The 27,773-nt window shown below is 39.9% G+C and overlaps 1 protein-coding gene across 1 annotated transcript in view; it reads right to left on the minus strand.

The window, feature by feature from the left end:
- KCP (kielin cysteine rich BMP regulator) overlaps positions 1-27,773 on the minus strand; it is a 130,623-nt gene that overhangs the window by 71,934 nt on the left and 30,916 nt on the right. Inside the window, exons 4-9 of the mRNA XM_063448335.1 lie at positions 19,660-19,874; positions 18,728-18,911; positions 17,730-17,806; positions 7,316-7,412; positions 4,377-4,444; positions 176-346 (exon numbers count right to left, since the gene is read on the minus strand). Of these exons, the coding sequence (XP_063304405.1) occupies positions 176-346; positions 4,377-4,444; positions 7,316-7,412; positions 17,730-17,806; positions 18,728-18,911; positions 19,660-19,874 (812 nt within the window). The remainder of the gene's footprint in view (positions 1-175; positions 347-4,376; positions 4,445-7,315; positions 7,413-17,729; positions 17,807-18,727; positions 18,912-19,659; positions 19,875-27,773) is intronic.

The raw sequence follows: 27,773 nt of genomic DNA on the forward strand, positions 1-27,773 counted from the left end.
GCTGCAAGTGGATTGCAGCCTCCCCTTACAGCCGCCCGCGGTGCCCTGACATATATATATACACACACACACATACACTTGTTTTATAACTGCGCCCCTACTTTTGTCCCTGGCCCATGTACCCTCCTCCTAAATATGAATCCTAGAGACGCCACTGCATCCATCCACTACTCACCATGCACGTGCATGTGGTACATTGATCTGGTTGAAACCTTTCTCCAATCTTCAGAAACTTTCCTTGGTACCGGCAGCTGGTACACTCTGGGCAGCATTTCCCACGAGGGGTGAATGGATGCTCACATGGTGCCTGACCACAAACTTCATTGGTACACCTCACAAGTCCGCTCTGTGTATTGAACATAGCATATTAACAATATTTCCTAACCAATCTAAAGTCAGTGTCTGGCTACTGTTACCTAAATTTTTCGAAATCAGATTTCTCCTCTTTACACTTTGGAGTTTAGTGAATATACCTGTTACAGATTTTATTAAGTAAACTGATATTATACTAAGAAACTGACAAGGGTATTACAAATTTTAGGAATGAACAGCCAAGTACAAAACAATAAATGACCTGTAGAATGTTTACAATTCAGCCAGTTTTGGAATAAAAATGCTTAATTCCATCGTCGTTTCTTCACTGATCCCAGCTTAGTAGATAGGCTCTTTTTGTTTCGTTTTTTTAATATCCCTATTTTTCTCATGTTTCATTCACACCTTGTCAAAGCCCAATCACATTCTCTACTTCCCCAATTTTTAATAAAAATTATCAGCTGAATGTTTTTTTTTTATAATCTAAACCACTTAGCGCAAACAGGAAACATCTTGTGCTCCACATATCAAAGGGTCTTTTAGAAGATATATAGTAGAAATATTTTGGCACATTTAATCAAATTATGCAATTTATGGCATATTGGGTCCAATTGTAATACTGACGCATTTTACCGCACATACGTACAATAAATTTATATTTTAATATATACTTATATATTTTAATATAGGCACTTGCACTTGTCATAGACGGATACGTTTTTAACAGCACATATAAGCCTACCGTCCCACACAGTATGTTTATTTCCAAACTAAACGCACAGGTTTTAATCTTTATCTTGTTCCTGCTCATGACAGCACAATCATGACACAATCATGATTTATTGGTCTTTTGTCCTACATTTGTATTCATCATCTTCACTGAAAAGGGATATGTGCTGTACTCAGATACATTTTTGTAGTTACTTTCCTATTAGTGCCACCTCATATGTTATTGTCTAACGTGACACTAATAAAAGAATTTTAATACACTGCAGTTACGAGCACTGGTATAGTAGATACCCTGTTTGCCTATTCCTCCCGAACTGCTGAGCCTGAGTGATTATAGCTGTAGTTTGGGTTTAGATATGAATAGTTTCAGATGAATTCAGCTTCCAAGAAGTTTCTCCTCCGCAAGTAGACAGTTACCCAAACATGAGCTTAGACTTCATGAAGGGCACAACAGGAATCAATTTTAATGGTGCCACACTGGCTTTTATGCAAGTCCCCATGCAAGGGGTACTCCCACATGGGCCTTGTGGGGGACAGGGACACAAAGGTTACAGCCAATAATATTACAGTGACAAAGATGAACACTCAGAATGCAAACAGACAATACCCTCCTCTCTGCCTGTGAGATAATTGAGTCAGCTAACTTAATAACTCAATTATCTCAATTATCTCCAGGCAGTAAAAACATATTTTCCTAAAACACATCCCCATGATAGCCCTGATCTGGGTGACCAACATATCCAAAAATCACCCAGATCAGTTCAGGGGTTTTCAAATTTTATGGAAGTCCCATTTGGCCAACCGCACACGAGGCTCCTGCCCAGAAACAGTTCCATGAGTTTAGGCTGTGCAGTCGGTCTATTTCAAAAAGTCATAAAAACAAATTAATGCACGAATGGAGCCCTCTGGCTCATAGTAGCGATTGTTCCCCTGGTTTGTGGGAACCAAACTACCGAACAGCGTTCTTCTGGCTGTTCGGGAAAAGGGAGCAGGCTTCGTATGGTTTGACCGGTGTTCGGGAAGTAGAGTGTCCGATTTTAGTTCCAGACACTCGACGACCAAGTCCCGCTGCCTCCTTTTGTGCAAACAAGATGGCCGCCGTTTTCTCTTGCACGTGGCGTTCGGCTATACGAACGGCGGCCACACAGGGAGAGTGCTTAATAAACAGTTTTCTTTAAAGATAATGAGCCGGGGGTGGTCGGTGTTCGGTAGTTACTGCTACCGAACCAATAAAACATAAAAAGTCCCTAATGGCAATAAAAGTCTCGAATAACCTGCTATTTTCTTCACAACTACACAGAGGCGTGGAGGACATTTTCCATTTCTTTTAGAGTTACTGCTATATAACAGGACAAGCATTGTTGCATTCTCAGATGGTGGTGAGTGCTGCCTAAACTAAACTAAAATAGTTTTATTAGAAATTTCTCCAAAATACATATTTTGGCCAAAATGTTTTAAATTTGAAGCTCATCGAGTAGGGCCCTCAACCCCACTGTTCCTCTGCGTCCTTCTTGTCTGGTTTCAAATACATGTCTGTCAGACCCCCAATGTACAGTGCGGAATCTGTTGGCGCTTTATAAATAATAATAATTGTCGATTCACTAAAGTGGATTTATCAGGTAATATAGCCCACTTTGATTTTAAACAGTATTCATGCAAATATAACATTACGATTGGACATTTATAGCAACATATATACATTGGCATAATTTCTTTGCAGCACTTTCCAAGTTGTATATAGAGCACATAACAGTGTGTCAAAAAAGGGTGCGTTATATTCTTACGTTTATATTTAGTTTAGCTGCTGGATACACTCTGTGGGTACTCCCAGAATCCCACCACAAATTTTAATCACCCAAAAAATTAAACACAAAACGTAGAGTATGGTTGGTGTTACCACCTTCCAAGCTCCCAGCTGGAGTGCAGCACTATACAGATGTATTACACAAAACCGGAACCAGGTACAGGATGCAGATAAAAGTAAATGTTAAATTTACTGAAAATGTAAAAAAAAAAATGTAAAACATAAAATCTACCATTTTAAAGGTAAGGGTAGTGTCACCCTGCAAATTGATACAAAGTCAGCATACTTAGAGCCAGTTACAAAAAGGTGAGCACCCATCCTTCATTATATTTTGGATAAACCCAGAGATGTTCTATTTGTTTTCCCTTCTATGTATATTGTGGAGAGCAACAGAGAGAAACCAAGCTTTAAGATAGGTACTGTTTGTCTAATTTAAAGACACAGAAGTGTTTGAGTTTGGAGCCTAAATCCAAAGAAAAGGCTCTTAAAATTGTGAGTTTATTTCCACTCACTGGCTAAAAACAAATTATTCCACTTGTATCAAACAATATTGTACTATTTCTTGTCTCTTTCTATTTTTCATGTATACCCCTTAAAACATTCTTAAAGGGGTACGTGTTTATGTATCTATTTATGTATAATACACCTTTAAATACACCTGTATAGCACTGCACTCCAGCTGGGAGCTTGGAAGGTGGTAACACCAACCAGACTCTAACTTTCTATGTTGTGTTATTTGTCCTAGCTTGGAGTATAGAGCCATGATATTTATTGTATTTCACTATTATTTAATTATTTGTTTAAAACTGAAATATAAAATATTATGATTTTTAAATTATTTAAGCTTTTTCGATAAAGTTTTATAATATATATTTTTTAATATTAAAATAAAACAATACATCAATATTCAATCATTCATTTTAAAAGTTTAACCAAAAATATTAAAATGAGGGATACATTATTAGAACCAGATGACATGCAGCCAGATTGAATTACATATTTGTACCAACGTTAGCATTATTTCCCCAACTGCATACCTTTAATTGGTGGTGAGCGTAAAAAGATGCTCCTAATATTCTAGTTCAGGAGTAGACAACCTCCTGAACTCCAGATGTTGTGGATTCCATCTCCTCTAATGCCCTTACAGCCATAATGCTGGCAGGGAGATGTAATCCACAACATTTGGAGTGCAGAAGATTGCCTATGCTTGGTCTAGTTAAATGCTCATATATCCATACCACCATAAATTAATAAAACAATGTGTCATTCAAAATAATGAATATATATATATTATATATATTGATCATAACAAAATTCCTTTCAAATTATTATTTTACTTGGTACCGTTGTGTATGAAATATAATAACATCATGTGTTTTCTAGTTCTTTAGAAGATATATATATATATATATATATATATTGTCAGTGCCACGGTTAGTTTCAGCACAGCAATTTGCTGTTATTTTACATATTTGTTGTTATTTTACATAAACATAAGGAGACAGGCCACTCTTCCTGGATCTTGTCTTACCTGGCAGGTACAGCTAACACATGGCTCTAATTTCCAGGTATCGCCATCCTTGCGACCATCAGAGCAGTCTGTGAAGATAGGTTAATAGGATGAGTAAGGACAGAAAGCATTGCTTATAATATCTAGATCTGGATTTATTTATTTTTTTACACTGGAAATGTGAGTACTGAGTATTCATTTTATTCGCTAGCCAAGTTCCTATAGGTCACTGTATTGATAATGCATAAAGAATATGAATTTTAATATCTCCAAGCTACTACATGCTCTTGTGCATCCAAGACACTACTAATGTGTTCAGCCGGTGTCAGGATCATCATTGTGCTTTACACAATATTGTGTATTTGGGTCTGGCTGGGATCGAACCTGAGTTTCCTGCATCCCAGTCAGGATCCTTACATTGGGCTCCACGCATCTTTGACTGTTTCTAGATGTTCTTGGTATCCTGTAGTCTGAGCCTGTTTGCCTGGGATTTGCACACCTGTTCCTGGTTCCATGATCATTGGCTGAGTCTTCCTATTTAAACCCCGCAAGTCTGGTTCTCGTTGTCAGATCGTATTTCCTGTTCCGTTTGGTTTCACTGCTGTTCATCTGACTCCTGGTTTTGATCCCCTGCTCGTCTACTGTTTTGCCTGATTGCCGCCAGCCCTGACTTCTGATTCTGTTACCGACTACTCTTCTGGATTTCCCTTGTCTGTACTGCGTTCCAGGAAACACTGGTTATTTCAGCCCCAGTGCACTGTGTCACAGCCTTGGGGATTTCTGTCCTGAGTCCCCTCGGTCTGTGCCGAATTGCAAAGGGTGCCTTAACTCTGCCTGCCGGACTCCCACTCCAGGTAAGATCCCTGCCAGCCGGTCACTGGTCTCCCACTCAAACAAGTAAGAAAATAACTGACCACACAAGCATCAGGGTTGAATGCACTCAGTCCACTGTCCACTATTTCGGAGTATGAATCAAATTTGACAAATGGAAGTTGCTGGAGTTGTAAGGTGTGACATAACATATCCCTAAAACCTCTATCAATATGACCTATGCAGCACAAGGATTTGTGCCTAAATGGTGCAGGATCTTACAAACACCTTCACAGTTCACATCATACATTATCATCATAGTATAACAGGATGGATGACTTCAGATATTGCAGTCTCTAAATATATCAATGGGTAACCGGCCAACGCATAAACCAAAGCAAGTTTTGCCTGTCCTCTTAGCCTTTAGTTCATGTTCAGTACAATTAAAATATTTCCACTGACTTGATTTGAAGAACATGTGGTTGTGTTGTATGTGTTAGAGTGAGTTTGACTAATTTATCTGAAGAAATGCTTTAAACAGTCCATTTCCTGTATATGTTTTATATACAGAATGAACCAAACAAAGTAATGTTCCAAATATGCCAAAACAAGGGATTTGACGAACGCAGGTCCTGAAGTGACTAAAACACATGAAGCACAATTACTGCCTGGATTTTTAATGCCAACATATTTAAATTCAAACAAAGGCCAGCATTCACCAGAGAGATTCCACCACTGCACGTTATAGTAAATTGCATGATGTATTTTCTCGTATCATAGTAAATCAAGCCAATAAAATGCAGCAATATATTATCTCACTTCGTAGTGCCACTAAGGCACTATATATTATTCGTGATTATGACTTTTAATTTCACAATAACATACTATCAAAGTACAATTTGAATCCAACACTTCTTTTACACTACAGGGACACACTGCAGATATATTTAACCACATATTAAATGTGGGAAAGGTAAACAAAATTAAAACAAACATTTAAACAAAATATATACAAGGGGGTAAAATTACTCTATTCACAAAGGCCCAAAATTCAGAAATCAAGAGAGACTATTTCATTGCATTTCGTTGACTGGATTTACTGTCACAGAATTTTTTTTAAAAAGTTTGTGATTTAATGAAACAAGCAATGGTGGAATCCTACAGGTCACTTTCTTTTTGATTGAGTTTTTAGGTATTATGGAAGTTTGTTTAACAGTTCATCTGCCTGTTGGTGACGTAATGACAAACTGCAAGCTATGCTGCCAAGGTGAGTACGGAGCTCGAGAATGGAACAATGATTATCTTAGAAGAGGTATCCACTATATGGTATTTTGTCTTATTATTGAGAACATATTTAGATTGTTTGTTTCTGACATCTACCAAATCACAAATTATGATCAGAATATGGTTTTTTTTGTACTAAAACGAAGAATACAAAACAATGGTTGTCATGAAACTATTATCACTGTTATTATTTCAGGTTGGGTTATTAGTGAACAATTGGAAAATATAAAATGTAAATAAATTGTCTTATGCTTAAAATGATAGGTCATTCCAACCTTCCTTTTCTGAATTGGCATTGTCTGTGCTATTCGTTTTTAGTCCAGGATGTGGATCCAGGATGTGGATGTGGGAAAAACTGCTCTGTGTGGGCTTGTGCATTTTTCAGCCTAATTTACTGTTTCTTTAGCATCCAACAAACTATGAGGAGTAACATCATTTTGCTGTGAAAAATACATTTGAAGTATGAAATGAGTTATCTGCCAGTCAGATGAGATGTGACCATCTTGCGAAACTGCAAATAGAACATGGGAGGATAAAAACAAGCAAGCTATTTTGTAAGACTAGTGTATGAAAACCAAAAGACATGTTTCTGGTTAATAACGAGTACGAGTTTCAACATGTTATTATAGTAACTGTTGCAGAAATCTTGAAACAGCTTGAAACAAGGAATTCACATAAAGTAGAACTCTACGTGACAGGGGCTTATACAGCAATACTGGTCTTTTATTTTAATAAATGATTCATAAAATTGGGCAGAGCACTAGATATGCTGAAATCAAACACATCTTACAATACATTTATGGAAGGATCTGTTGTGGCATGTTTTAGTAAATACACATATTTAACTATCACAAAACATGCCTTACCTTTTACACACTGAGGGCAGCAATCACCTGGAAGTGTCACCGGGTTAGCACAGGCGGCGGGTGGGCAAGCATTCACAGAGCAATTCACTTTCCCATCCTATTATAAACAATATCAGATAAAAACAGAGAAAATTGCAGGTGAAATTATGTATGATCTTCCTGCACTGGTCTTGACTCAGGTATACAGACTCTGATCTAAAATCATTGAAGGCAGTACATAAGAAACATAACCTAACTTGGCACAATTAACCAGAATTCATTTTGGTGCTATTATGGATGCAAAGTCAGAAACTTCGCTTTGTCTGGTTGATGAACACAAAGCAGACATTCTGATATTACCATCAAGGAAGTAACTAAAAATACAGTAACCTTTTTATTTTACAAACATCAAGTGCTTAAAAGCTTGAGTGATGATGTTCGCATTTTATAACAAAGATAGATGCTTTAGATTAAGTAACTTTATGTACTCATTCTCTAAAGCTAAAATGATTTAATTGATGACACAGCTAAAAAAAAATATTAAACTGCTTATAATAAATAATATATGTTAAAACAGACAAGCATGTGTACATGCTCATTACTGTACAGCAGGGATGGTCAACAAGTAGTTCTCCAGCTGTTACTTACAAATGTCTACCATCATGCTTTGCCAGTTGTATGAGGTTGTAAGAAAGCCATGTCCAAAAAATGCTCTGGTAAATGATTACACGGGATGACATGGATGAAGTGACTTAGTAAAAACATGTCACTGTTTAAAATGGAAATAACGATAACATCAGATTGGCATAACGTGATAAAGTGTGTACATGTGCTCTTAATCTCAGTTGTAAAATAAAGTACAGTAAGGAAGTCTGTTTTTGCAATTTGTGTAAAATATATTTATTTCAAATGTTATAGAAGGAAGTGTTATCTACGAGCAAGCACTGCAGTTTTAAGTCAGATATTCCTTTCTTCTTGAAGGGCAGTCAGCCTGACCACGGAAGACAGAAAATATAACTGTTGACAGTTTTCAATGAAAATCAAATATATTCTATAATTTTTTATTAAGTGAGGCTAGCACAAACTCAAATGACTTAAATCAGATCTCAACTTGTTTCATCTCATTGAATCCAATGCTAACTTGTGTAATAACTCTGGTTTATAGGCTCATAGTCTCCACACTGCCTAATAACAACTCTAGTGGCAGTCACTCAGATTGTTACTAGAGGTGCTTCCTGGAGCAGTGCTGCACAGTGTGTAGCACGGACATTCAGCGTCTCCATACTTTGCATGGAGTGGCAACATTTTCCCCATAGAGATCCATTGATTCAATGCATTTCTATGAGGAGATGTTGGTTGACACAGAGAAGTGTTTTGCAGAGCATGCACAATAGCCTCCCAATGGGAAAGCATTGAATTGGCTGAGATCATCAAGACTCATGATCTCAGCCAAGGAGGCATAGCGGGGGTCGGGTCAGTCACGAGAAGAAATGCTGGAAATAAGGTGAGTTATCTCTCCATTTACTTTGCTGACAAGGGGGTGTGCGGCCTAAATAGTGATATTAAAAAGTATTGTATTATTATTATTATTATTATTGTTACTATTATTTTTACTGTTTATCTAATTGGCGCAGCCCTTTTCCTGTAAACTAAAATACAATGTAGAAAAATAATAATGTATTTCACAGACTGATCTCTAAACACATTAATTGTAGTTTAAAGAGATTCTATAGTGTACCCCCCTTCTTTCTGTCAGGATCCCGCGGGCGGCTGCGAGGGGAGGCTGCAGTCCGCTCGCGGCACTCACCCTCCAGCCGTCCGCAGTCCCCTTCTCCTCGTGCGCTCAGCAAGCGGCATCCTCCCAGCCTCTGATGCCGCCCGCGTCTTCCTCTTCGTCCCCCAGCGGCAGCATGCATGACCCATTTTTGCAAATGCCAGGGTCAGCCACCTGACCCGGCGTTAAAGGCACAGTGCCTCAATCACAGTGGGAGGTATAGATACTTCCCACGTGTGATTGTTAACTCTGATTGGAAATTATCCAATCAGAGTTAAGCAATGGGTTTAAATACTTACCTTTCCTGTCTCTCTCTGCCCTGTTGTGGTCTTTGCTTGCTAGTATTGCTACTGAACTTGTGTTTCTCTCCCCTGGCATATAAAGGGTTAAAAAAAAACTTTATTTACCCACCTGATTACAGCACCAATGTCCATCTGCACTGGGTCTGTGCTCGGCCTTCTCCGCATTAGACCTTCCCCACAGGAAAGCATTGAATCAATTATCAGTATTTCACTGATGCTGGATTTCACTGACGTGTTATTTAAGGAACCCAGAGACTGGTAGCCTCCAGTATAGGCTGCCTTAGTACTGCAATATTTAAATTGCAGGACTAAGGGGGACAGGGACATTGCACCAAGGCCACTCAATGAGCTAAAGTGATCTGGATGCATATAGTGTCCCTTTAAAGACACATTACTGGGAGGGAGTATTATTGCTGTGGAGCTCTGTTATAAACTCATACACAACAAGGCCTTCCTCAAAATTTCACTTATTTCTCTCCCTCATCACCCCTACCTCCAGAATAGTATGTTTCCGTTTTAACTTATTTTTGTTTTTCCCTTTTCTTAATGTCTTCCAAAGTGTATACAATGTATATTACTTAAATTTGTGTGTATGCTAATGGTATACAAGTATCTGATTTTACTGTATTCTATGTTTTGTTGAGTATAGCTACGCTGTACCGTTGTAATAAAGGTGTTATATTACACATGACTTCTGAAATGCATATATCCACTCTCAGCAAACTTCAGCACACATCCTTCTCAGCCTGTCAGTAACAGACACACACAAACAAAACCCAAAATGGCCTGCCTTTCGCTAGTAATATAATAAAACACAGATGTTTAGAGTGGAAAGAAATTGGATGTCACAGCAAAATTGCCAGACATTATATAAAACAAAAATAGAAACAAACTGTTAAAATAATCACACTATGATGTGACTGATCATCACACATTGTAAAAAGAAACTAAATATCAAGAATTTAGCAAACTCTTTAAAACACACATAATATAAATTATGGCTGTAACATTTAAACTTTGACAGTTCATAACAACATTGTAACAACAGCATTGCAATATATGTATAAATAGTATCAAATTATACATCTCCTTTGCTATTATTTATTATAATCTTAACAATAAGTGAGACATTTGTACTTTGTCACTTGTTCGAAATTCCTGTTTTCTCAGATAAGCTGTATACTGAGATATTAAGATATTGTATATATATCTTTTGATTTACTGAAAATATATATTTCAATATTTTGTGGATAAATCCTGTAAACCAGGAAAGCACATGCTAAATGTGCCAAGCAATTTTGTGTGTGTTTGTGTTTATATATATAGAGAGAGACAGAGTTGTGGTCGGGAAAAAAAGTGTGGATGAAAACCCCTTCCACCTGAAGTAAGTGGATAGTTAATACATTGCTAAACACAAATACACACACCAGTCAAGCCATAAGACTTGCTTTTCCTACAGAAATCTCACTTTAACAGTGCTCTCACTACTGCAAGGGATTCTGGGTAGGCGTATGCAAATGAGCTCAACAAAGAACCACATTTTCTGTCTAATCATGGCAGCATCACTTATGGGTAGCTCCGCCTCTAACCAGATCAGGAAAGGATCAACCAATGAAAAAGAGAGAGAACCAGACTGGAGGAATAATAGGTCCCTCCTCCTTCCATACCTCAGTCTTTTTTCCTGTCCATAACCGGACAGATAGGTTACCTAGAGGCAATCTAGGAGGTAGTCCTTTCTCCTCCTCATTCGGGAATTTTTCGTCCTTTCCTCATTTCGTGTACTCACGGGTCGGCAGAGCTCCTTCGTTTGGGCGTAAGATGTTCACTAGGTGGTCAGCCTCGCACTGGTAAGTGATTCCCTGTCCGTTTGTCTATTTCTGCCGTACAAACGCTGTGGCGTTCATTACCTTTCAAAGGGATTCCCAGGCTTACATCAGTTCGTTTATACCTGTTCTCATAATTTGGCATGAACTGACATTGAGAAAAGGTGCAAACGGCTCAGCGTTCTCCCGAACAATCTGCGCATGCGCAAGCTGTCCTCTCTTAAAGTTACAGGTTTCCATTCGGTTCTTAAAGTGACAAGTGCTTTCTGTTCCAAAGAAATATCTTTTGGTACTGCCGGTGTATTTTCTTTCTCGACTTAAGGTAAGACTATATTCTTTATCTCCAATTTCTTTAATATTCATAGGAAATGAAATAATTTCCCTTGCAATAAAAGTCTTCTCAATTCGCCACCTTTATTCCTTTTTATAGATGTCTTCTCCCTCTGCCTCCCACTGCTCAGGTTCAAAGAAACATAGTTGAGACAATGTTTATATCTACATAAGTGGAATAAAAGAGTGTCATACGGGCCCCATAGTTACTTACATGGCCCTTTTATTTTGCAGCCCAAGCATGAGCCGGGACAGATCCCCCAGGAAACATAAGGAAAAATCTAAACGCTGCTTGGCCTGCAATTAGACTGCTCTAGAGAGTAAAAACTTGTGCCTCGGGGGGCGGGGCCGGGCGGCCATGCTAGCAGGCTGCAAGTCACTGTGGCTCCCGAGAAATCCAGCAAATATCGGGTAAATACTTACCTTACTCTGCTTGCAACACATTGGAAGCCTTTAGTAAAAGGTCCTGGAGTGTCACGGTGCAGCTGGAGCACCTGAAATTGGGTGATTCTGGGTCCTGGAGAGATGCTCTGGGGCTTGAGGACGGAGGCCTACCTGGGAGGAGAGTGGGACAGACGGCCGCTGCCTCGCTTTCTGCCCCGGCTGCTACTAGACTACAACGTACCTGAGGCCCTCCTGGACCCGTTCACCCCCACCTTTGGACCGGCGGGGGTTATCCCGGTCCCCAGCAGGCAAACTACCACCTCAGCAACCAACCTGGGCGGCTCAACGCCGAAAGCAAAAGGCTCCCACACGACCTCACTAAAATGTGGCGCGCTGCAGCAGTGCTCGTATACTTCACAATCCGAGCTGACATCGTGAGGATTCTCAGATGGCTCTCGTCATTCAAAGTGAATATTCCTGGAATAAGCTTGAAGACAGGCAAGAACCACAACAGCCTGCATTTATTACACCTACTCACACTGCAGTGGAAATCCCTAGACGCTGGCTCAGTGCCTACTCCGACTGAGTGTGCCTGACCACCGGTCCTCAAACTGACGCCAGAGACAAACACTGGAAGTGCACTCAGGGAAGTCATCCCCATGCACCAACTCCACTATACTGCAGCCCGCACCTGTACACTGTGGCTTGGAAAGTACAGCGACTATAACCATCCAACAGCTGGGAAGCCTGTCAACAACGGTCTGTACACACTGTGGCCTACGGCGGGACTTTGGGACTCAGCGGGCCTCTTAGGTGCATTACAGGGACTCACCTCATGTCTAGGAACAGGCTGCTTTTTCCTATCTTCTGCATTGCCAGAGCCAGCAGCGACCCCAGTTTCAGATAACATATACGAATCAAGACACACAACGTGTATTGTACCACTGTTAGCCACATCAGAGGTCACTTAGGCTGCATTTACTGATAGTGTGTATCTCCTCAGTTAATGTTAAAGTAAATGTTATTTTTTATTTTTTCATGCCTTCTGCTGATGTCTGCCCAGTATGCTACACTCTACCTGGTGGTAACTTGCCTTTATACCTATCTTGGCTAAGCTTGCGACCCAATAACCCACGAAAAATGTCAGTATGTTTCTCTGTATCCATCTCATATGTCGTAACCTGTAACTGACACAGAAGTTTAACCCTTGATGAAACCACATTACTTTAAAAATAGTGCTGTGAATCAGACATGTGATGCTCTGTACTGGATGTGTTATTACCTTTTGCAATGTCTATGTTTATATGTGAAATCTGCAAAGCACTACAAAAATAAAGAATTATAAATAAAAAAAATAATAATTGTGCCTCACCTGTATGTCAGAAGTGACATCCAGCCCAGGAAAAGTTTTCTTCATGAAGAACTTTAAACCTGGATATCCCAAGCCATAGCTGAAGGCTTTAAGGCTTCTACAAAACAAACCTCCTCTAGAAAATGTCAAAGAGCTGAATTCTCTTCTCCCTCATCTGAGTCTGAACTGGAATACTTTAAAGAGTATTTCTGACGATGAGGAGGAGGATACAGAGTTTGCCCCTAAATGCTTAGACTCCAAATCTGTTGAGTAACTTATCTTCCTAATAAGAAATAACCTAAAATTACAGGAAGAAAAGACAGAATCCCTAGAATCTGACAAATATTTTGAAAACCCTCATTTCCCGTGCATCCTTCTATCAAGGAAATTATCCTTAATGAATGGGCCAGGCCAGAGAAGAAAGTTAACTTAAAAAATAAGAATCCGAGGATCTACCCCTTCACCTCCAAGGATTGCAAAACTTGGACTGCGATCCCAAAAATAGATGTGGCTATGATAAATATTGCGAAACGTACCATGCTTCCAATGGACTCCATGGCATATTTAAGGGAACCTATGGAGAAAGGACTGGATGCCAACCTCATAAAGGCTTATCTGTCTCTTGGCTCAGCTTTACACCCAGCCCTTAACACCCTGTCCAGAGCTATGAAAGCATGGTTAGATAACCTGGAAGAAGATATCCAAAGAGTAAGAAGAGAACACCTTCTGGACAACCTTAGGGATTTCAGACTAGCAGCGGACTTCAGTTCCGAAGCATCCCTGGATATATCCAAGATGATTACCAAAAGCATGGCATTATTTGTCTCAGCCAAAAGAGCCCTGTGGTTACACTCTAGGGTGGCTGCCTATTCTTTGAAATCCTCCCTTTGCTCTCTTCCCTTCCAGGGGGATCTCCTTTTTGGAAAAGTCCTTGATGAGGCTATTCAAAAAGCAGCAGACAGCAAGAAAGCTTTACAACCTCAAGGGGAGAGAAACCCATACTCGACCGCATGGAAAGACAAGAGGTTTTGTGACAAGTCCTTTCGAGACCATAGATCATATCGACCAGGTGAAGAATACAACAGATATGCTTCTTGGAGATCCTACCAGCCTCCTTCATCTTCCTTTAAAACCAACAGAGGGGGGGGGGATCGAGAGTCCCTTCTAAAAACTTCTGAAGGTTGACAGGCCCACACAGACTGCTTAGGAGGAAGACTTCATTATTTCCTATCTGTCTGGGCCACGAATATATCAAACTCATGGGTCATGTCCATCATCATCATCGACTTTGACTCCTTTCCTCCAATCAACTCCTTCATAAGGTCAATAAACCCTGGGGGGGGGAAAGGGGAAGCCATGATATCCGGTGTCAAAAAACTATTTCTCCAAAGTGTCATAGAAAAGGTGCCTCTTTCAGAAACATACAAAGGTATCTATTCAACAGTGCTCTTGGCCCCAAAACCCAACGGGAAATGGACACTGATTATAGATCTGAAGAAAACCAACATGTTTCTGAAACGCCTATCATTCAAGATGGAATCCATATCCACTATTATTCCCAACATCAACAGAGGGGATTGGCTAATGTCCATAGACCTGAGGGATGCAGATTCTCTCAGTCCTCCCCAAATCTTCCATAACAGCCTTCTGGGCTCGCTAACCTCAACCATAGGATTAGTCCGCTGGGCTCAATGGAACTAAAGAACAATCCAATTAAATTTCCTGAATAAGTTCAACCACTATCACAACAACTGGAAACAAAATGATTCAAATTCCACAAGCAGTAAAAGATCAATTGGTGTGGTGGCTATAGCAAGACAATCTACTGAGAGGTTTTCCTTTAGAAGATCCCCCTCGGCAAATTATCATCATGGATGCAAGCATGACAAGTTGGGGTGCTCAGACATAATCTGTATGGATTCAAGGCACTTGGAACCCATCAGAAAGGTACCGTCACTCAAGCCTGTGGGAAATGAGGACCATATACATACTCCACATGGCCTTCAAGACTCCTTGGCTATCTATACAGACGGACAACAGAGCAGTGGTTGCATATATAAATCACCAAGGAGGCACAAGAAGCAAACTTCTCTTACAAGTAATTACTCCATTGATGCGCTTGGCGCAAGTTTATATCAAGGGGATGAATGCAATCTATCTCCCAGGAACAGAAAATATTCTGGCAGATTTTCTCAGCTTTTGGGTTCTGATGAAGAGGTGGGGCATACCCCAGGTAGATCTAATGGCCAACAGAGGGAATGCTCATGTGACAAACTACTTTTCCCTCTCCAAGGACCCTCTAGCTTTGGATCAAGACACCCTTTCCCATCCTTGCAACTTCGACCTGGGGTATGTGTTCCCTCTCCTGCCTCTTAATCTCTGGGTACTGAGAAAAACCAGGAAGAAAGGAAAGAAGGTGATAGCCATTATTCCGATCTGGCCCAGGAGACCTTGGTATCCCCTTCTACTGACAATGACTCTGACCCATCGTTGGTTACTTCCAATCTCCCCGGACCTTCTAATCCAGGGTTCAGCGACTCACTCCAACCCATCCAGCTGGAACTTGGGGACCTGGCTGTTGAAAGGGGATCCCTTCTTTAGCCAGGGCCTATCAGAAACAGTGATTAATACACTCCTAAAGGCAAGGAAACAGTCTACGTCTGCCTGCTATTACAGAATTTTGGAAACCTTCAAAATTGGGCTGTGGCAAAGTCTTTTGATTCTCTACACCCTACTTACCTCCATGTTCTGGAATTCCGACAGGCAGGCCTGGACAAAGGTCTCAGCCTCAGCACTTTAAAGGTTCAGTTCTCAGCTCTATCGGCCCTCATGGGCATCTCACCCTCTCATCTCAAGGTTCTTTAAGGTAGCATTACACTTGCGCCCTCCAGCCAGAAACACAGCTCCTCCATGGGATTTACCAATGGTCCTAAATGATTTAACTGAATATCCCTATGCACCTCTGCAGGATATCTCCATTCAACGCCTCGCTCATAAATCAGGTTTTCTGGTGGCGGTGATCTAGTGATGAATCACACACTCATATATTTCATGATCGAGTGATCCTAAGAGCTAGTAAAACTTACTTCCTAAAGTCGTTTCTAGATTTCATCTGCTTCAGAAGGTGGTTCTCCCATCCTTCTGTTCAGAGGCTGAACTTTTAAACCCCTAGAGCAGGTTAATTACATTCACCTGAAAGGCATGACTTCCACCAATTAACCCTATGCTGGGAATAGAGAGCGCTACAATCTGTTACTTACATAGAAAGCCTCTCTGACCCTGCCACAATATTTATATATATATATATATATATATATATATATATATATATATACAGCCCGTAGGTTTTGTACTCTAGCTTCCCAGTCTTTCTGCTCTGCTGCACGATATACACGATATAGGTAGCCAGCACTCAAGGTCTTGTGAAGAAAAATAAATGTAATAATACGAAGATCCCACAATCAGTTAACGTTTCAGTTCATCTCATAGAACTTTCATCAGGACATAGTAGATACTATTATTATTATATGTATTTTTCTTCACAAGACCTTGAGTGCTGGCTACCTTTTTTTGGTATATTTATATATATATATATATATATATATATATATATATATATATATATATAAACTTGTTTTATTCTTGAAAAGGCAGTGTTTACATTAAAAAATGCTGCAGGGACAGACTATAGACAACTATATTAAGCTGGGGTTGTTCTCGTGACTATAGTGTCCCTCTAAGAGTTTCGGCTTTTGCTGATGACTTACAGATGTTTACAACTAACCTGCATCACTCCATACTCCCTTTACTCTGCATAGCATTACCAGACCTAAAACCAGTCATTTTAGAAATCAAAGATATTGTATACAGACTAATCAAATATGCCAAACCATAGGAATGCCAGGCAGTTCACTTCAGAGGCAATTCAGTTGGCTAAATTTACCTCCCTGGGTGGGAAAGGTTATCTGTGGAGTTTCCTAATGGGTTGGTCCTCAAATTGATTTGCATTATACTAGGATTGGGATAGACAACCTTCGGCACTCCAGATGTTATGGACTACATCTCCCACAATGCTCTTACAACCATAATGCTGTAGCATAATGCTGCAAAGCATCATGGAAGGTGTAGTCCAAAACATCTGGAGTGCCGAAGGTTGCCTATCCCTGTACTAGGAAATATAGAGGTCACTGTGGAGCAGTGTGCCCTGATAGTTTAGGGAGTGCTGTCTGATAACAAAACATGGATTTCACCCCACATCTCTGCACATAGTATCTTTCACGTGCATGAGCAAAGAGTGCAGAAACAGCACAGTCCTCCTGTTGCAGGAAAACAAGGCAGTCTAGAACTAATGTTAATCTCAAGCAAGCACGTCCACATTAATTCTGGGATTTTTCTATATGTGTCATAAAGTTAAAGATATGCTGGCATTTAGCAGGATAAAGACAGATTTGCAAAAGTTGTATGATCTTACCTGGCAGATGCATGATGCACAGGGACCCAAAGAGAAAGTTTCCTTGTTATTATAAGTTCTTCCCTCATAGGTACAACCTGTAGGGGTAAACTAAACATCACCATGATGGAACAGCAGCTGTTATTTGTGGCACATTAACCAAAAACCCATTTAAAATGATCTAATACCATGCCAACATCTAGCGATGCCCAAAGTATTTACTGATTTTTCCATTGATTGGGATCTTGCAAGTATCTGTATAATGCAGCTCTATTCTGCTAACCTGTATCTATCTTCTTTTTGCAAAAGCAAGGAGTTGTCCTAAAATAAATATTGTATTGTTTGCAGATCTGAACCTCTAGAAACCTGACTTGCTTAATTACAGACACGGGGCAACACCACCACAAATCAGTGAGTCTGTGTGTCTGTCTGTCTGTCTGTCAGTGAGTGAGTGTGTATGTCTGTCAGAGTGTGTCAAATCAGTGAGTGAATGTTGGGGTTTGTCAGTGAGTGCGTGTATTGTCTGTCAGTGTATGTGTATCTGAGTGTGTGTGTCAGTGAGTGTATGTCAGTATGTGTCTGTCAGTGAAAGTGTGTGTTGGTTAAACAGTGTGTATGCCAATGACTACATGTCTGTCAGTGAGTGTGTGTGTCAGTGAGTGCATTGAAGTGTATGTATATCATAAGTGGGGGTCTTCTCCAATTCCTTCACCGGGGCCCTGTGATTCCAACTTACCCCCTGCTGTAAATGTTAACATTTCAGAAGCAATAACAATAGGAAAGTCATGAAAATGTACTATATTCTGCACTTATCTATGTGTATGCACTGACATAGCTGTAAAGGCAGTGAGCTTGAAGAGATATTTAAAACATCACTTCAACAGTGTAAGACATAAAGTAAGCAAACTACTACAATTCTCTGATGGGGAGTTTTGTTTGGCATCTTTTTAAAAGAAGTTAGAAAAATAAAAGGATAAAAAGATTAGAAAGTATATTTATAAAAAATATATATAATTTACCAAGACACTGTGGCCAATCTTTGCGTAGCGAGCATGTCACAGTTCCTCCCACACATACACATATGTTGCATGTGTCTTTCCTCCATGTTTCACTGTCCTGATATTCTTGACCTTCCCAGAAACATGAGGGTCGGCGACATTCACAGCTTTCTAGAGCCTTTACTCTAACCTGAAGATCAGCATTCTGTGGGCATTAGAACAGTGTCAAGCAATGCTTTGTAATATAAATTGAGTAGCAGCTATAATTTCATTCATATATACAGGCATAAATTTCATACATATACAGAGTAAAGTAAACAAGTAAGTATGGCGCTAAAAATTATTACACTGAAATTGTTATACAAAGCTGCACCTTACAATATGTAAAAGCTCAAAACACATAGTAATACAAAAAAAAAAGTCTGCTGTGTCTTTAAGACAAAACAAAAAAACAAAAACCTATGTTAACATGTTATATGCTGTATGAAATTGCCTGCAAGCCTGTCAACCTACCTAATATACGGGCAAAATATATATGTAAGTAAAGTGCTACACTGTATATTTTCACAAATTGATAGCACTTTATTATATTTAGCAGTGTTGTACATTATACGTGTGAATTGGGCACATTGCACTTTAATAAAAGTTTAAGTATATGTCACTTTTTGTTTGTAGCACATTAACACATATGCACTTTCATATGGTTGATGCTACAGCTGATATACATTTCATTCAACCTATGTGGAAAGCAGAATTGTTACCAAGTGTTTAATTACATATTTTAGAAACCCTTGCTATACTAATACTTGTTGAATAGGTTCAGGCTCCACTAAACAAAACCAGTGTAACCGTATTACAAAAGGAATAAATATCTTAATTTCATCGATAAAAATGTAGCATGCTGCTGAAGTTATCTGAATATTTGAACCATGATATTATTAATTGCTGGTCACCTGAGTTTTAACCATGTCGAGCATGCTGGTTAAGCCAAGTATGACTTCTTCCAGTCTCTGAAGACGATCTTCTTGAGATAGGCGTGAAGGAGGGACTTCACTCTGCTGCTGCTGGTAGTACTTTATGTCTGATATGTCTGGAGCTCTGGGTTCCCGTTGCACCTCTTCATCAACATGCCTCTCTTGCGGCAAAGAGTAAGGAAGTGTTGGTGAGTCTGGAAAAAAAAAACACATCTGATATACTTAATAGAGTCCATTGAAAGTAGTTTGTTGCTAACAAAGCACAGCATTCTTACATATTTAAAAGCGCAGTAGACGGGGGCGGAGCCTGACTGTCATGGACTGTCACGCATCTAGACTGAGCTCCACCATAAAACTGCTATGAACGGCTCAATGATACCTTCCTGGCACAAACCAAAACTACCTGAGGAGACATGTGTGCTCCCTGACCTACCTGACAAGCCGAGAAGCGGTCTAATGCCCGTTGGGAGTTTATTTCCCCACCACAGCAGTTGCGGCCTAGTGTGTGCCGAGCGGGAGAGGCAGCGGGTCTCCCAATCTGGAAGTGCCTAGTACCCACAGCCAAACGAGCGCCACATTACCCCTCACCCCCCTTGCACCAATAGGGAAGACCCAGTCCACCCCAGGAGGGTGACCCAGACCCTGGAGAAGCACAGAGAAAAGCCTCCCACACTGGCGGTATCCAGTGTGACCTACCTAACATGGCGGAGACAGCGTGTTTCCCTACCCTACGTGATGAACCTTATGATCTTGGCTCCAAGCTAGACAGGCTCTTTGAAAATTACAGGCAGTGCCTGGAAAGCAGAATGCACAGAAACGCTTCACCACAAAAGAGTGAACACTCGCACCGACGGTCAACCCCATGCCCTCATCTGAAGCTCCCTGCACTCCCTAAGCAGAAGGACCATATGTGGCTGCAGAAACTACAGGCTATGGCCCACCGATTTCCATTCTGGCCTGAAGGCCTGCAGTGCTCTCCCCAAGTGCTGGACTGTGCTCTGCCCATGATGGGTATCTGGAGACCGAACAGATCAAGCTAAATAATCTTATCACTTTGTCTCACTCTTTTGGGGGTTCTTCATACCTCTGGGGCATTCTTTCTTGTAATTGTTTTTGTTATTAGTTATTCGTTTTTTGTTTATTTCTCTACTTAGAGCCCTACCTTGCCTCCTTTACCAATTTTTATTAACGTGGCGACCTCCTGGGTCATTACTCTGGCTAAGCTCCAGCATGAGTCAGTTAAACACTCTTGCAACACTCATAACTTTATCTCAGCAGACATGACTAACTCACCTGTTTCTTGCTAGTATTATAAAAATGTGCATTGTTTTTATATGTCATGCCATTATATCTCATTGAATTACTTATCTATGCTGTCGTGGCATTGCATTTTCGTTTGTAACTACTTCTATGCACTGAAAAATAAACAATATATATATTTTTTTTTTAAAAAAGAGCAATAGACATTGATGCAGAATTATAGTCCTAATATTATAAATACTGGCTGATGGTAATAGCTTCAACAACTTATATAGATCTGCAAATTAACTGTAATTGGTCAAGACACTTCTAAAGGAGCGTATCTACCAACATGTCTGCTTCAAAATTGAGATTAGGTTACAGTTAAGTAGTTTGGGTGTTTTTATTTTTTTTGTGTGCTTTTTTTTTTAATTAATTTTACTGCTTATATCCACCCTTTGTTCCAAATATATCCTCATAATTATATATTTCCACAATGTATTTCCTTCTGGGTGTTTCTTACTTTATATAGTTTCTCCTTTTCATTTTGTTTTCCTCTCTTTTAGCATGTGGCAGCCCATAAGTCATCTGCCTCCATACACATCTCATACCCTGCTTCGTTCTCTCAGCTAAGCTTAATTCTCTCCCCAATTCTTTCACAGTCTCAGTTCTTTTCCCAAGCTTTACTCTCCTTATACTCTTCATCCTTCCTCCATACCTTACTAATTCTTATACCTTCCACTCATATGTGTACCGCACACACACACTATTTTACTGTTTATCTCTATCAGTCTTCTGCTTCTGTGTTGTCCTCCATGTTTCTATATCCTCCTCCAGTTAATCCTTCCATCCACCCTACCCCTCTGTCATGTCATCCTCCTTACACTTTTATGGTTCTCCCAATCCCTCTCGTCATCTTGCCCTGTCTCCATCCATGCCCCCACACCTGACTATGCCATTATGTCTTCTGTCTGACCCTATGCTCCCTATTTGTATATCCCATTCACTCTGTCTCTCAGCAGGTCCACTACTTCATGAGTCTTTCCTCCTTTGTGTCTATCCCTACGCTCCCTGACACATCTCTCTAACTATCTTTCACCTGTGTCTCTCTCAAACCCCTCTACTTATTGCTATCTCCATGAATCCCCTTACCCTTGTGCCATGTCCCTTGTTTACCTTGTCCTTCTCCTCTTGTCTCTTTACCCTCTATTTCTATTACCTGTTCTTTTCCATCTGTGTTACTCTTTATGTCCTCCAACACTCGTGGTTCTCTTCATATCTCCTCCTCTTGTATGGGGGTATTTACTGTGGAGGCTTTATCATGTAGCAACAACAAGTGCAATGGCTTAATGTGCCCACTATGACCTGTAGTATGGCTGTCTTTGATAACAAGGAGGAGGGTATCATGCCCTTTCTCCTTGTTCCATTATATATTATATAATCTGGTTTATTACCACTAGTATGGACCAGGCAAATAAGAAGGTACACATTTGGGCTTATTTGGCAGACAAATGCAAAACAGTCTCATGTTAATTATAATGTAATATATTTATCTCTATGCAGACAGAGTTAAATGGACACTCCAGACCCTTAAAAACAACTTTAGCTTGCTGAAAATGTTTATGTGTGAAGAGTGTGTCCTCTTTCTTCATTTTGCAAAAAGTGCAGATTTCAATAGAAACTGAAACTTTTATGAATTATCCTTGTTACTTCGTTTGCCTTTCAAGCATACAACAGGTCATGTTACTTCCTGGTTTCATCAGCTCTTTGGAGCTAAACTCAAGAGGCAGCAATTGCCCAGAGCACCTGCCTTGTAAAGACTTCTCTTGAGTGGCATTGGAAAGCTTGTGATTGGACAGCCACGGAAAGACAAGGCAGGGTTAGAAGGGGAGGATTTGCAAAGGCAGCAGACAAGAGAACTTCAGGTTTTGCAAGCGGTTATATTTACCCAAATGAAAAAATGAGTTATTTAATGCATGCAGGTTTTCATTTGGGGTATATCTACTAAACAGTGATTTGTATTTATTTTTATTTGGGTAGTGGTGTGTCCCTTTAAGGTCACTCAAAAAGATAGTTCTGAAATGAGCAGAAGGAACTAGAGTTGGCAGAGGGATATAAAAATAAACAGAACTATATAAGCTGAGCAGAGGGTGATAGCTCACTGGGCTAATGAATCATCAATAGAATCTGTTAAACCCTTGGCGGTCACAAGTTAAAATCATAGCAGGGTTGACTTTATCCTTTAGAGGTCGATAAAATGAGTACCATGTTGGGCAAAAGCAACATCACCAGCATGTACCATGGATACCAGAGCTATCCGGTTAAATACTTTGTTACTATATGAAGTAACTAGCTGCATTATTATTTATTATGTAGCACCAGCAAAATTCCGTAGCGCTGTACAATGTTATGGGGCAAAAATATGAACTGAGTTAAGCAAGGAGATTATATATAGACTGTATACACTTTGAGTGATCAAACAAAGAATTGCAAGTATATCATAGGTGTATTTAAACAAAACGTTTGCTTTATGAAAAACTCATATTTTACTATTTATTTTCCATCTCTGGTTTTAATATTTTTTTTTTTTTAACAAGTAGATTATTTCCCCTCTTGCTTTGGGACCAGCATTCATGTGGTTACATGTGCACAAGAATGTAATTCAGGCTGTGTACAACAGTGGTGTGTGTGCACAACAGTGCTTCTGACTACACAGCCCATTGCTTTGTTGTCTTTTTTTTATGCAGACAGCAAATACGTGTTGATATAACGCAGTGTGTGTTTGTTTGGGTATAGCAATGTGTACGTTTATTCACTTTCTGGGCCCTGAGGGGGTTCCATGTAATTACGAAGCACATCCAGGCTCTAAACACACCCTGTGACCTCAGCGAGAGTCACCAGCAGGGCTGATAACTCCAGAGAGACAATGCTGAGCTCTGTGTGAAAGGAAAGCAGCAGACTGGATGTAGTTCATTGTTTTTAAAGACCGCCTTCGAAGCAGCCTATCAGAGGTGAAGCAACTAAATAGCAATTTTGTGCACAATTCTCTTACCAAGTATGGGTAAATTAAAAATGATAATTTCTCTTATGTGGTAATTCACATAGACTGCCAGCATTCTTAGGAACTATGCTATAAAGGGTTCTTTCCTTAAGTACTGAAATGTCAACTCACTTCTACATTTCTAAATTCCATTCTTTTAGCCTTAACTCTCTGAGTGCCAGAGAGGGGTGTATGCTTTCCCCACCCTTCTTTTTCTCAGTGGCCTGGTTTTTCTGTAGTCAATTCCTTGTTGGTTTGCATTAGCAGAGCATGATAGTTTGATTCTTAAGCATGCTAACTGCTTAAGTGTTGTGTAACTACTGCTTAAGATAATATATATATATATATATGTATATGTATATGTATATGTATATATATGTATATATATATATATATTACTGGTTAGCGCAGTGATAATGTCACTGCCTTAGAAACGGGAAACTGAAGTCCTGGTCTGACCATTGCGCCAGTAATTTTCCCTGGGTAAGACACCTAACAATATATACTGCCCATCTTAATAATATGAGAGCAAGAGAGTCATGTCGGCTTGGACTACTGGAACAAACCACTGAAATGTACCGTATTTTTCGCTCCATAAGATGCACTTTTTTCCTCATCAAAAGTAAGGGGAAATGTCTGTGCGTCTTATGGAGCGATTGTGTGTTCCCTGGAGCCGAATCGCCAAGCCCGAGTGCAGGGGCGAGAAGCAGATCCCAGTTGGGAAGCATACTGAGATCGTGCGGCATGGAGGAGGGAAGGCTGCAGAGAGGAGGCGGCTGGGGTTCCTGTGTTGGGTCTGTCCGGGGGCGCGCTGCTTCGCCCGCTCGCCTAGCAACTGGTCTCGCCGGGACAGCAGTGCGCATGTGTACCTTCCTTTACCTTACTCCTTCAAGCACTGTCCCTAGCTAAGGTAAAAAAAACAGTGCTGGCTGCAATGCTACGTAAGGGGCAAAAACAAACAAAAAAATGGACTTTGTACATCATATGTAAAAAGTAATAATTGACTCCCGTTATCAACTATGAATTTATACATATGATGCACAAAGCCCAATGTTTGTTTGTTTCTGTCTCTTAAGCAGTATCAGGATAGTCGGCCATATGTTGTAAATTCTGTTTCTTTAGTATGGATGCAATTCTATTTGCTTTGTGCCACCAGAGTCTGTTTTCTGATTGAATTAAGGCCATGCTCAGAGATAACGCAAATGGTTAGTGGTAATAGGACTGTTGATCTGAAAGGTGCCACAACTATCACTGTGAAAACCTCTGGACATGAAAAAAACCATTACACAGTTGTTTCCAAAAGAAGTGATTCCAAGAGGAGTTATTGTACATGTTTATAAAAAAGGATGGATGGACGAAAATGGAATGAGAGTATGGGTTGAAAAAGTGTGGTCCAAACGTCCTGGAGGGCTTCTAAAAAAACATGCCTTACTAGTACTTGACCAGTTTAGAGCACATATTAGCGAAACTACAAAAAAGTGCTTTAAAGAAGTGAAGACTCATCTAGCTGTAATTCCTGGAGGTCTTAACAGCCAGTTGCAACCTCTCGACGTTTCCATCAACAAACCATTTAAGGTCTTTATGCGAGAAGAGTGGAACAAATGGATGGCTGCTGGTAATCATGATCTGACACCTACTGGACGAATGAAGAGGCCCATTATCACTCAAGTTTGTGAATGGGTGAAAACATCATGGCACTTAGTGAAGGAGGAAATCGTTGTACAGTCATTCAAAAAATGTGGTATTAGCAATGCTTTGGATGGAAACGAAGATGGTATCTTATATGAAGATAGCGAAGAAAGTGATGTCAGTGATTGTGAGCAACTGAGCTTCATAAATTCTGACTCTAACAATGATGAGTTCTTGTGTTCACAGAAAACTAAAAGAATACTCGGACCTTAAAGTCTCTCTTTGTTTGTTAATGACAGTGATGATGGTTCTTAATGCCACTGTTGACCTCTGTCCACTTTACATGGTTGAAATATTATTCTGATATACCGGTAGTTTATTAAATAGTTTAGTACACCTTTTGATTCAGAATATTTTTTTCTTGTTTTCCTCCTCTAAAAACTAAGTGCATCTTATGGTCAGGTGTGTGTTATTGAGCAAAAAATACTGTATGTTCCGTGAGGAGGAAGAAATTCCCATACCCATATCCACACTTGCAGAGGGTTGTCAACTTGAATCCCCACCCATAGAGGGCATAACGACAGATACAACTTCATAGAGGTGGAATTATCAAGGGTTACTGAGGAAGTACAACAATAGGCCCATACAAGTAGATAAGAAAAGATGGCAACCATGCACAAGATATCCACCACAGACATATCAATCACAGTACTGAAGGAACACCAAATCCCATGCTGTCACCATCACAGAGTAACCCCCATGAAGAGCTAGTCAGCCCCATGACTTAACATGATCCACCTCTACTGAATAAAGAAATTGATACTGGTCATGTGAGGACCCTTACAAGGGAACTAGACCATTCTAACTACCAATCAGTTGCCTCTCCATATGGAAGGTCCAAGAACTTGGGCACGTGGAAAATAACTCTAGAAGACAATTTCAGGACAAACCTCTCCAGGATTTGTGAGTGTTTTTCTACAGATAATCACTTTATACTCCCTCAACTTGCAATATTGCCCTATGTTTTTTCTATTATATTTCTACATTGTAGATACCTGTTTTTTGGTGTGTGTGTGTGTGTGTGTGTGTATATATTCTACTGTTGAGAACTTGGAGCTGGAGGAGTCCTATTTCTACATGCAGACAGTACATTGGGGTAAAAAATGTTTTAACTATTTTATTCCATCTGAATTTTTCTTTTTCTCTGAGGGTGTCTCTGGTATACCTGGTGTTTGCCCTAGAGTATGTAGAAATTATATTGGTTCCTAATTGATTTTCTACATGTGGTATATGAATTCTGCATACTACAGCACACCTCCACAAAGTCCTGGATTTAGCAAGACAGTCCTTCTTTTGAGTCACTTTCCCAAACCTATCAAAGGTTTGACTTGTTTCTGGGGACACCAGAAACTAAGCTCCCAGAAAGAGTAGTGCAAGCACATCATTAGATGCAATTGCATTGGACAAAGTAAACTTGGAGCATTGAGCCATGTAAAAGCATTTGGAGCAAAGTAAACTTCAAAATGTATCTGCGCATCTGCAGCTCTAAGAGGAGCTGGCCAATACAGTGGCCATTCAATGTGCACACACGCCAAGCTGACATGCCTCTTTCTGGTTGATCCTTCCTCTTTCTTACAGATCGTTTACACTTCTTTTTGACCTGTCAATCCCGTTCCTGGTTCCATGCCTACGAATAGTGAAATGTATGCTACACGGCAGAAATTGTCATTTGTTGTCCATCAAGATGTATGCATATGAGCAAAATGTGACCAGCAAAACATGGCGGAACTGGAAAACCCTGTCTGTGATACAATGATGGAGTCCAGGCCAATTAAATGGTAATAGATGCACAACAATATCCTTGAATAATATATTAGCATACATAAAGTTCAGAATAATATATTACTAAAATGGCAAAGTGTAACATCCTAGTGTTCATAGCTTCATACAAATTTTAAACAGTAAACAACGTGACTTTAAAACTTAATTCACATCGTATGTCCCCAAATAGCCCTTTTAGAAATAACATAAATAAAAGACTTCGAATTTTTTCAACACAACTATTTTGACCTTCATTTTATTCACTATTCACAATTCAAGGTTTGTGAATCCTTTGTTTTGTGTTTCCTCATTGTGTCTGTTGCTGTCACAGAAATATTTTGGAAGGTTGGAGCCATGGAAGATC

The sequence above is a fragment of the Pelobates fuscus genome, chromosome 3, assembly GCF_036172605.1.
Source record: "Pelobates fuscus isolate aPelFus1 chromosome 3, aPelFus1.pri, whole genome shotgun sequence".
Classification (NCBI taxonomy): domain Eukaryota; kingdom Metazoa; phylum Chordata; class Amphibia; order Anura; family Pelobatidae; genus Pelobates; species Pelobates fuscus.